The 12,402-nt window shown below is 35.2% G+C and overlaps 1 protein-coding gene across 1 annotated transcript; it reads right to left on the minus strand.

The window, feature by feature from the left end:
• Positions 1–118: 118 nt before the first annotated feature.
• On the minus strand, positions 119–12,011 carry LOC139713082 (aqualysin-1-like). The gene is made up of 8 exons (XM_071624839.1): positions 11,892–12,011; positions 11,088–11,228; positions 9,576–9,708; positions 6,968–7,086; positions 5,556–5,700; positions 4,062–4,246; positions 779–950; positions 119–264 (listed from the first exon to the last, which is right to left on the minus strand). Exons 1-8 carry the CDS (start codon positions 12,009–12,011, stop codon positions 119–121), a joined length of 1,161 nt encoding a protein of 386 aa, XP_071480940.1.
• Between the last annotated feature and the right edge of the window lie 391 nt (positions 12,012–12,402).

Genomic DNA, 12,402 nt, shown 5'->3' on the forward strand with positions numbered 1-12,402 from the left:
TCAAATTGTATCATCCGTGTCGATACAAGATTATTAACTAACCCGTCCCCCCCCCCCCCCCCGAAAAAAAGACCATATCCATATGGGTGACTCCTATGACACCCTTTCCTAGTCAGAACTAACCGCTTGAGGGCACTCTAAGTAGCTTGTTGGGAGAACCCATCTCATCACTGATCTTTCCTTTTGTAGCACCATTGGTCAGTGCAGCGGTCACCTCCCTCCACGTAAAGCCAGGGTTATTCCCGAGTATAAGGGCCGCAGCACCTGCGAATATTGAACATGGGGAAAGGCGTTGCTTCAGTATTATCATTGGCAGTGGCAAGTTCTCTTCAAAATGTGAAGGGAGTGGACATACACGGTTTAAGCAGGGTGTTAGTTTTCTTTACAAAGCTACGACAACATGACATGCTGAAATACGTGCCAAGAAAGGGGAAAACTCCCCAAACTCCCCAAACCAAAAAAAACCAAGTTTGGTGCGTATCGGAGTAAAGAATGCCCATAGGATTGCATATAAAGGAATTATGCCAATAGTTTTTTTGTTCTTTTTTCGCTCAGTAAGAATCAAGAAATTCATGAACAGTTAGATGTACGTCTAAAAAGAAACAGTAAGAAACAAATATTGTTTTTACCCCCTTCCTTTAAATCTTTAGTCGTTGTTGGCATGATGACCACCTGGTGTCCCCTTGTTCAGTCATCGGCATTATCTGGATTCAGTTTGCCTTAATTCATGTTAAAAAAATGAATAAACTGTAGTAGCTGTAAGTGTTACTCTACGTACCTGAGACATGGGGGCAAGCCATAGAAGTGCCGCTAGCTACGTAAGTTCCATCCACAGTGCTGTGCCAAATGCTGGTGATGTCAACGCCGGGGGCAAAAAGGTCGACACAGTCGCCGTAGTTGGAGAAGTACGCCCTCGTGTCAGTGTTATCCGATGCGCCGGCAGTAATTGCCTGATGAGTGCGCAGGAATATGAACAGTAGCTCAGTGAGATGAGTTGAGTCTGATTTGACTTTGGGTTTAGTTTGATTTGCTTCTGAGTTCAGTTTGATTTGACTTTGCGTTTAGTTTGAATTCATCTCAAGTTTAGTTTGATTTCAATGTAAGTTCATTCTGATTTGACTCTTATAGTTTAGTCTGATTTGACTTTGAGTTTAGTTTTATTTGACGTTGAGTTTTATAGTTTTATTTGACCTTGATTTTTTTCCAGTTTGATTCGACGTTAAGTTGGATTTAGATAAATTGAGTTGTTAATTTACTATAACATAAACATTGCTTTAGATGACCTCTACTTTAGATTAGAGTTGATTTGAGCTAAGCAGAAATTATTATTATTCATGGTTTATTGAAATCGTGACTCGCAGCAATATGGATTGCTGAATTGCTCACAATTGTACATAAAAGACATGATGTATACATATGAATATAACAAACCTGTTTGTACTACAGATATAAACATGAAATTGCAATTCTTTATATACATACACGGTAAAATGCATCCGATAATTTGCTAAGAGTAAAAAGCCTCTTGGTGCATTTCGAACAGCTGCTGAGGTGCCTAAAGGATGTGTCTTTAAACATCACGTGGTGATAATGTGTATACGGTTATGTGTGTGTGCATTTAACGCGTGTGCATTTGGCGTGTGTGTATTCAAGCGTACAGTGTATTATGATTTGTTTGTTCAGTACTGAATTGCTCCCATTTGTACTCGACGAACATGCATAGACCTACACAGAACATAACAAGACCGTCTTTTACTATACAACAAATGCTATCACAAAAACACAACCTTACATATATAAAATTCAGATTCTTACCACAAGGAAATAACCTCTTGCTGTATATCAAACATGCGCTTGAGGGGAGTGTCTGTAAACATGTGTGTGTATGATGTGTATTGATGCGGGTGTGTGTATAAAGTGTATGTGTATAATGTACTCTATATAATTATGTGTAATGTGCATAAGTGTGTGTGTATTCAAATGTATGGTATTACATGTTTTACAGTGACAAAATCGCTGCAACTTTTCTAATTATACATGACGGACATGCAGTCATAAAAACATAACAAAATCGTCCATTATTCCACCACGAATATATCACCTGAAAACAGCAACAGTTCATTGCACATATAAAACGAAATTGTCAGAAAATATACAAGATTCAAATTCTTACGACGAAGAAGTTACATGTAAATAAGCTGATTCTGATTTGGAGATGAGTCAAAGATGACTTGAGTTGAGTTTGTTATTGTTGTCTTTGTTTGTACACATTGTAAGATTCCTGACATAAGTTATTAGAAAGTTGGCAACCAGCCATCAGCCATAAAATGTCGAACCTATCTGTTTGCAAGCGTTGATGTAGACTAAGATTTCACCACTTGGATTGATAAGAAAAAAGGTTTGATGTATTTTTGTTTAAACGCCGATATGCTCACTCATCAGAAAGTTTCCTTTGTATCTGTCACTAATCACTTGTCATTTGAAAACAGGACAGAAGGAACATGAAGATAATTCAGACTGACTCTCCAACTAGTCTCGTAACTTTACATAATATTTGGGAAAATTTAATTCTACGATGTCAACGGCAAATTAAAACACTAACATTAGGTTTGAACAAGCATATGGATGTAAGAGCAACTATAATTGATGTTAGCAATCTGATTTCAGGCGAGATGACATCTAAAGGAACAACAAATCATAATCATAAAAGCCTCGGCCATTCGACGTCCATTATGAATTTGCTGACCTTTAATTTGCCAACGTTTGCGTTGTTTGTTTCTTTTCCGAAGCACTAATTATAGATCCTCTTTCACTGTAATCATTGTATCTAATACAAACTCTTATCTTATTCTTCTTAGGTTGCTTAATCTTTCTATGATTATCTCCTCCACTTCTTTTTTTCATGAGCTTGACTCTTTGCGCGCTTTAAGTGAAGATTAGCACAGAAAAACCTACAGCGTTATAACACAACACTTGATCAGGGATCAGGGGTTGAGTGATCATTTCTTTAATGATTGTTAAATGTTTCTTAGGGCCAACATGTGTGGGTTCATATGCCTACGGGCAATAGTAAATGTATTTACTTTTGTGTGCCCTGACCCTCATGTAGTCTCCATTCATTTCATTTTCTCTTTGTACAACGTGTACAGTACAGTGTATCCTTTGTAATGTTCATTCTGGTTTTTGTTTCATGTTTGTGATGTTACTGATATGTATCCTATATTCTTTACCTGGGCGAATAAATAAATAAATAATTGAATAATAATGATAATAATAATAATAATAATAATAATAATAGTGATAATGATAATAATAATAATAATAATAATAATAATAGTGATAATGATAATAATAATAATAATAATAATAATAATAATGATAATAATAATAATAATAATAATAATAACAATAATAATAGTGATAATAATAATAACAATAATAATAATAATAATAATAATGATAATGATAATAATAATAATAATAATAATAGTGATAATGATAATAATAGTAATGATAATAATAATAATAATAATAGTAATAATAATAATGATAATAATAATAATAATAATAATACTAATAGTGATGATAATAATAATAATGATAATAATAATAATAGTAATAATAATAATGATAATGCTAATAACAATAATAATAATAATGACTGTTTAAAGACCCTGGCACAGAGAGGAAACATTGTCTCTCTCCTTCACCCCTTATACCGCAGATGCTCATTTCCCTCTTTCTCAATATTCTTCCTTTTCACGGTTCTCTTCTGCTCCTTTTTCTCCCCTCCCCTCCCACCTGAATTTATCCTCATCCGTTATCTGTATCGCTTAAGATGTTCTTTTTACTATGGAGCTCATTTCCATCCCCTTCTTGCTCTTAATTTCATCATTATTTTCTTCTCTCTCTCTCTTTTCCCCTTTCTTATCGTGGCTGTGAAGGGATTATCTGTTGTGCAGTAAAGTGGGTGTGTCTAAAATTTTAATATTACGTGAGTGTACGTCACATTTCTCGAGTAATCAGCCCTGGCTTATCCGCAACCATAACTTCTTACTCACATCGGGAACATTCGCCGGGGAGAAGGTGCAGGCATCCCGATCGCTGTTTCCGGCCGCTACGCTCACCACCACGCCAGCATCGATCAGACCCTGCGTCGCACGATCTACAAACGGGTTCTTGGCGCCCCCTAGCGACATAGATGCGACAGCTGGGAATTTGGCGTTCTCTGCCACGTAGTCGAATCCTGTATGCGTAAATGGACGAATGAATGAATGAATGAATGAATGAACGACCGACCGACCGACCGACCGAACGAACGAACGAACGAACGGACGAACGAACGAATGAATGAATAATTGGAAGAATAAATGAACAAGGATGAATCGAAGAATAAAAGATGGCCATATTACTAAGTTGATAAGAGCATACATGTACATGGTTAAAGAAACAAACCAAATGGATGGATAAACACATGATAAAGTCAGTAAACAATTTTAATAGACATTTTACTGAATACCTGCAACGCCTGATTGTGGAATAATACAAATCAGGAGGCAATAAATAAACCAGCCAACGCTTGCATGCTCCTTCAACTTTCGTTTCTGAATAATATGTCTTATTAAAATATTATACGATATTCAGCATTCAGTGAATCATACCTACAGAATCATGCTCTGTCTACACCATTTACAAGGAATTACAAAGTGAGATGGTATTACTGTATATAAAATGCATGTAGATATGCCTGGGTAGTGTAAGTACGCATAATATGTTTGTATGATATAAAAAAACTTTGATTTGATGTTTATTCATAGATTAGTCCTAGATTGATATTTGCAACCTTCTGAAGGGTCTCATGTCTAATAAAACAAAGTGTGCGGACACAGTTATAATTGTTGATAATATACTTTATTCTTTCCACAGCAATATTATATTACATGATTCGTGTCCATGCATAATATGCACACATAAGCATTATAAAAATCAGATATATTATATTCCTATTTGAAAATTAATCTACACAGATTTTTATTTTTATCTTTAAATAACATTAACAATAATAAAAATACAAAGACTGCACATATGCACTTGCACCCTAACTCACCGATGCACTGATGCATTTTGTAGCTTCCCTATTCGGTTACACAATTTGGTATGTATTAAATGATTTGTAAAGATCCTATGTTTTTTCTGGAGGCCGCCATCAAACGCAAGCTTCGGCTTAAGATAACGGTCTCCTGAATTTTGTATGTATTCATTCGATTGAATAATCAATGATTTTCCAATTGTCCTTGTATGATTATAATTCACCTATACAAGATTTCATTATGGTACACTCTGACTATATCTTTATATTCATTTTATGTTGGATAATGTGTACAGTGTTGGAAAAATGTTTGTTATGTCGTATATAATTTGTGAAAAATGCAGAAATAAATCAAATCAAATCAAATCGAATGCATTATTCACTTGTCTGTATGGTAGTGTTTAATTGTCTGTGAATGTATATGAAGGAATGCATGCAGGTCTCCTAACGTTCAAAGATGCCTTACCAGCAGTAATGTCGGTAAGAATACCAAACCCAACGCAGCTCAAAGCTCGGACTCCGTAGATTGTGGCCTTTTTAGCGACACCATACTTTGTCCCAGCGACCGTCCCAGAACAGTGCGACCCGTGGCCATTGCAATCAATGCCGTACTGAGGAGTGGAGAGGAGAGAACAAAGAAATTAATCAACAAAACAAAGTAGATAAGCAAACAAATATTGAATACGTAAATGAATGAGAGAGTGACAGACTGAGACAAACGTAGCATAATATTCTTATTATGATAATTGAGAGAGAATTATATAAACGCAAACATGATAGTCCATGACTTGAAGAATTCATTGGTGTCGGACTGTACAGTACTGGTTGAGGTGAGGATTTAGCTTTTAACATTTTGCGAGATATTCAGAAACCACTCTGTGAGATGTCAAAGATCATGCAATTCTAAGGGGTATCAATAGTTTATTTGATGAAAATCGGTTTTGAAATGGCTGAGATATCCAAAAACAAGGTGAAACAAAGAGATCCTAATAAAAGGCGTGGCCTGTCGCCTTTTATTGTTATCACTTCTTTGGATATCTCAGCCATTTGAAAACCAATTTTCATTAAATAAACGTTGAATCCTTCTTAAAATGACATACTCTTCCATATGTCATAAGATGTTTCTCATTATCTCACTTATGAATGCTATAAATCTGAATCCTCACCTCAACCAGTATCGTACAGTCCCTATAAAGAATAATATACAACCCACTGCGTATACCCTGAAATCACTTCAGTTCTGCACTTTATATTTTTTTTTGTCTGCCATGATAATAACATATTAATATGAAATGCAAAGGTATATGCATAAACACACAAGCACAACCTATATCAATTGAAGAGTGTAAATGAAAAACACCGATATATGCATTTTCATTAACTTGGTATATTTGAGATGGAAGCTTCTGAAAAGCAAAATCAAAATATGAATCAAACTTTTGCGAAAATGTAAGTAATTTCTGCAAAAATGATTATTGTTTTTTAACGAATGAAGTATCACTGACAAAGCTAATTCTTCTCTGCTGAGTGATGACCTCAAAATAAAAATTTGAAAATGGAATTTATCTTCATTTGCATTCAAACTCCTCATATATATAAATATATATATATATATATATATATACATATATATGAATACGTATATATATATATATGAATATATATATATGTATATATATATTATATATATATACATGTGTATATATACATATTTGTGTATGTTATATCATAATATAATAATCATATCTTTACATATCTTTGTATACGTACATGTATGCATATGTATGTATAATTATGTATGTGCAAACAGATATATCCATATTTTATCTGTTATCATATGTGAGGGAAGCTATGGGCGATGTAATTCCTTCAGCTTACTTCAGGGTCGTCGCGGTTATCTGTTCGGGAGTCATACCCAACGAAAGCGCGGCCTTCAAGGTCCTGGTGCATCGTATTGACGCCTGTGTCTATCACGTAGACATTGACACCTTCTCCATCTACATTCATCATCACAACAACGTCAAATAAAAATAACAATGTATAAATTCAAAGTTCAAATTTAGACAAATAAATCAATGGCAGTAGATCGAACATAAATCTTGGTAATAGGAAAAGTGAATGTAGAGTAATCAGGAAGTGCATTGGAGGTGTACATTGATTTCGAAAGAATGAATGAATTGACTTATCCGATAGATACATTATGAATTATGATATAAACATGGATACAAACATATTAATCAATCAGTTGATAATAGAAAGAGATGTAAGTGTGTAAAGCCATGTTGAAATTGAAACCCTTTTGAATAATTCGCTTATAATTGATTGCTATCAAGTCGTTTCAGTCACACACGCACACAAACACACACACACACACACATGAAAACCATTACTCCTGGTAAAATAAAAGATCGTGGCGATTTATTAATATGACACACACACTGTTGAAGAAAATAAGATAAAGTGGAGTGGCAATTTTAAAACCAAAAAGACAAAATCATCCCTTGATTTTGTTTTCATGTTTAATTTTTGCTTCGCAGTTCCCACAATCTTATCCCAGAAAATATGAATTTGACTGGTGTGAAAAGATTGTCTTACTGTATTTCTTATTTCTCTCTAGCTCTCTCTCTCTCTCTCTCTTCCATATATCCATTGACATGTCCTTTGTCATTTGCATGTTTCTACATTCATTGATAGCGTTAATATTTTTTTTCCTTCATTCCCATAGATTTCTTGTATTCTTTCTAATAATTACATGGACTACACGGACGGTTATTCCTCTTGGCAAAAGACCATATTATAGTCAGCCAATTTTAGCAAGCCCGAACTCTTCTTTAACCTGACCCAGCGAAGTCATTGTCACTCAGTCATTATTAAATGGCAACTCTAAAGTGAACTGCATAATACATAATAGTTCAGATTCTTAACGTTTTTGATTTGGTTCCATCCTCTCTGCATACCGCACACGGCAGTCTCGCACACAACGCCTGTGCTTTCATTGCCGGATTTGGTGGTGATATCCCGAGACTTTGCACGCCCGAAAAAAAAAATACAGGGAGGATAGAAACCACTCAAACACGTTCAGAATCTGAACTAAATATATACTGGAGAAAGATTACATTTAACTGATAGATTTCATTGAATATGTACAGTTTCATGTATATATGTATATAGATATAGATATAGATATATAGATATATATCATGTATATATGTAATAAATGAATAAACACTAAAACATGAATTGAAAGCACGAAATCCATTTCAATAAAAAGATACAAAGAAAGAGAAACTTTAACTTCTTAAATATGTTGTCACATAATGAACTCGCCCTACTTTAATAAATTAACAGGCATTTGAAAATTCTAAAAGTGAACAAACAATCATGTATTATATAAACACCAAAAGCACAACTGGTAAGAAGGTTCTTATTTTACTTTACAAAACGCTAAAGGAAATATTCAGAAGCAAAATACTGCACTGACACACAGAAATTAAGGTCTCTTGGACTTCGTGGGGCAATGAATTGCCACTATTAAAACTAAAATTTGAATAGCTGTGAATCAACAAGGCGTAGAGAACAACATTTAGTAACACCGAGAGTCCACCTGTAGTACCTGAATGCTCCCGTATCTTACTGAGTACTCTTCGTTCGCATAAGAACTTACCAGCAACAACGCTCTTTACCTGTTGAAGATAAAGAGCTTAATGTTTGCTATGTAAATATCATATCTATCTGTTAATCTATATTTCAGTGGGCTTCCAGACTTCTTTTTTTTTTTTTTTTTTACGGTGCTTCAATTTATCTTTCCATCAATGTTCTCTTCCAGAGGGGCCCACATGCTGCAAGCTCTGCTTTTGAGTGTTTGGTTGGTCCCTCCATTTTTCGCACTTTGCGTAAGGTTATACAATGTACTTTATTTCAACCACTTCTGTTTCTTTTTTACTACAATGTATAATTACTATAAGGTTCCTCAATTATAACAATGGAGTCTTTTCATTCTACAATGTTCTTTTTACCTTATTCTCTGTTATCAAAGGAAGTGAATATATGTTTTGTTGAAAAAATGAAATAAACTTTGAATTGAATCGAAATGAATTGAAGAAAAAAAAAAGAACGTTAAACATTTTTGCAGTACTCGCAAAATTCTAACTCCCTATATAGTAGTATTTTTGTTTGAGCAAAGAGACAGGGAAATAAAAAAAGGAAAAGGGACAAATGACTATGGGATATATAAGTAAATAAGAAGAACAGAACAAGAAGAACTAATGACAAATAGTCAGAGTCAGAAAAAAAAACAGGAAAATGCATAAGAATTAGAATGAAATAAGATAGAAAAGGGAAAGAAAAGGAGATGAGACTACAAAGAGTTAAAGAGAAGAGTAACGAGGATGAGGAGGACGAACAACAGGGTGTGTGTGGGGGGGGGGGGGGGGGAGGGGGGTTGACAATGTCTAAGAACAGTAATATAATAGTTTTGTGATTTTACCTCCCTCCGGAGCGTACATATCATCGAGGGGGAGATTGTCTTGATCAATTCGATCGAGGCCCCACGATGCTACCGACTGTGTCCTGAATACCGTGTCCTGGTGGATGTACTCCACGCCTTCCAAACCACGCACCTGTCAAAAATATGGTTTGATTTGGGTCCAAAAGCAAATTTATCTCTTTGACTTTTAATACGTCTCCGTCTTTATTTGTCTACCCTCTCCCTCCCCCCCCCCCACTTTCTCTCTCTCTCTCTCTCTCTCTCTCTCACTCGCTTTCTCTTCCTCTCTCTTCCTCTCATTCTTTACTTCATTAAAATCAACAGGTTATTCATTGTCCACAGGAAAATAAAAAGGGCACAACTAATATCGATTATCATAACGCATGATGATGATGATAATGATGACTAGAAAGTTGTTGGCCATTTTTTTTTCTCACTTTCATGAACATTGTTATCATTATGTTGGTAATAATAGAATTGGTTCAAAATTAAGAGTGGTTTTAAGAAGAATTACAATGAAAAATAGATCAAAACTTTTTATCAGGATTTTTTTCTCGAATATCTCATTATATCAAAACTATACCTTCATTTAAATAACATTGAATTTCTCTTATAATAAAATGCTCCTTCGTATTACATAAGATGTTTATTGTTATCTAACAATCAATAATTTTAGAAACCTGAAGTCCCATTTCCATTCAATCTTTGTCATCCCTTTAATCTTTTTTTTTTTTCTGATGCAGGAAATGTAGAAAAAAAAAGTGTCGGTTGCCAATTCGCTGACGGTGACGATTTCTGCGGAAAATTTAATGGAGTAATTAATTGGTAAGCGAAATGAGATAACACACAAAGATTGTTATTTTTCAAGTCCCATTATCGCATTAACGAGTATTTACTTCGCGATATCGCTATCGTAAGGTATAGAAACAGCCTTGCGTGTTACACGAGCATTTGGTCTTCTTCCCAGGGGGCGAGGAAGCCACGGATAATAACGTGTTCTCTGAATAATGACACGTGTGCAACGTGATGCTTATGAATATTCATGCATTCTTATGCCCCCAGCCGAAATATGAATAATTTTAGTCGACGTGATGAGGTAACTAACTGCAGATCTTAAAAGTGCGGCGTATCACACAAAATTATTTACATGCCACGAAGAGCTTGCTTCCAAAAAGCACTAAATCCTTAAAAAATGATGGATTTAGCCATGGACTATCAGATTTTGTTCCTGGGTTCGAATCCTTGTGTTCAAATAGTTTGTCTGTTTGAACACTTTCTCTGACAAAATGGTCCAAGGAACTATAACTTCCTGTTGTTTTATGTTCACCTCATGACTATCTTGACAATGCTGCGATACGATAAAACGATAAAGGAAGATGCTATCCTAACTATCTGTTGGACAATACGGCGTATACGTTAAAGGCTGCAATGGATTAAATAGGTCATAATTTTCCCTACTTTGTCTCAAAGGCCCTACAACGAATTCGTATTCTTTTTTGTTTGGATACTTACAATTTCCACCAACTCGTCACTGAGTTTAGCGCTGAAGCCCTTGATGACTTTGTAGTAGCGATGGAAGATCTTTCCCTTCAGAAGTCCAAACGACGGCAGACTGGCCAGCTTGTCGACTACGGAATCGACGTCGAAATCGTCCTTAGAGATAGAAAAACAATGAAATGAAGTAAAAGCGTATCAACTTTGGTACATACTTGGAAGTTATAATTTAGTTTCTCGCGAGCCCAACATCTATGACATAAAGTTGTAATGGGTGGAATGGCATTTTGTTTTCACAATGTCATGAATTCAGGAGTCATGATGAAAAAGGAATATCCGAACATGTTGTTCTTTTTTTATTTTTGCAATCATAATGGCCGAGCACTTCATTGCTTCCTTTTCAGGCTGAGAAAACAATATTATTTGGACATGCATCAACAGGTCAGCTATCTATATAAAAACATGTCATTCTCAGACTCTCTTGATGTTTTATCAGTATAATTATAATCTTGACGATACCTATCATTGTAGCCGTCTCATCCAGCAAAGACAGACCACATTTTATTTTAGTACACTTTCCATGCCAATGAGTCCAATGTTCACAAAACTGGTGTGGCAGGAACAGGGTTAATTCTCACTGATGTGCTGTATACTATCTACATTCACAAAATACACACAATACTCGAGAAAAACCTTTTGAGAACAAATTACGCCGTTCGTACCACTCACAAAGATAGATAATGTACATTGACTTGAAAAGTATATTGAGCACTATAATCTGATTGAGTATACATAAACGCATTAAAAAGTGTCGATATTTACCTTGATTTTGATGGCGAAACGGCCTCTCACCCCATCGTTCGCTTCATCCACACGATAGACCGGTGCCAGTGCAGAGACGGCGGCTAAAGCCGACAACAAAGTAGCGGCGAAAAGTTTCATGGCGAGCCTGGTAAGCAGAGATGGATAAAGGACAACAGATATGAAGCAGAAGTTAATTAAAACCAGGTAAAATGTTTTTAGATGTGAAATTTTAAAGGGGCAAGTCCACATTCATAACATGTAAATTGAGTGAATGCAGCAATATTAGGAGAACACATCGGTGAAAGCTTGGGGAAATCGGAAAACCAAGTCAAAAGTTATGAAGTTTTAAAGTATCTGCCTAGTCACTGCTGGATGAGAAGACTTACTACAGTGTATGATATCTCATTCGTAGAACGATATAAGGAATATGATAAAGAGAATTTCACAGCACAAGCTGTAGTACTCTTCTCATCTAGCAATGATTGAGCAGAAGCTTTAAACACCCAATGTACATGTATAGTATGAAGGT

Source organism: Diadema antillarum, unplaced genomic scaffold (assembly GCF_040938485.1).
Source record: "Diadema antillarum isolate AM-2024a unplaced genomic scaffold, OU_Dant_1.0 seq00001903_RagTag, whole genome shotgun sequence".
NCBI classification, from domain to species: domain Eukaryota; kingdom Metazoa; phylum Echinodermata; class Echinoidea; order Diadematoida; family Diadematidae; genus Diadema; species Diadema antillarum.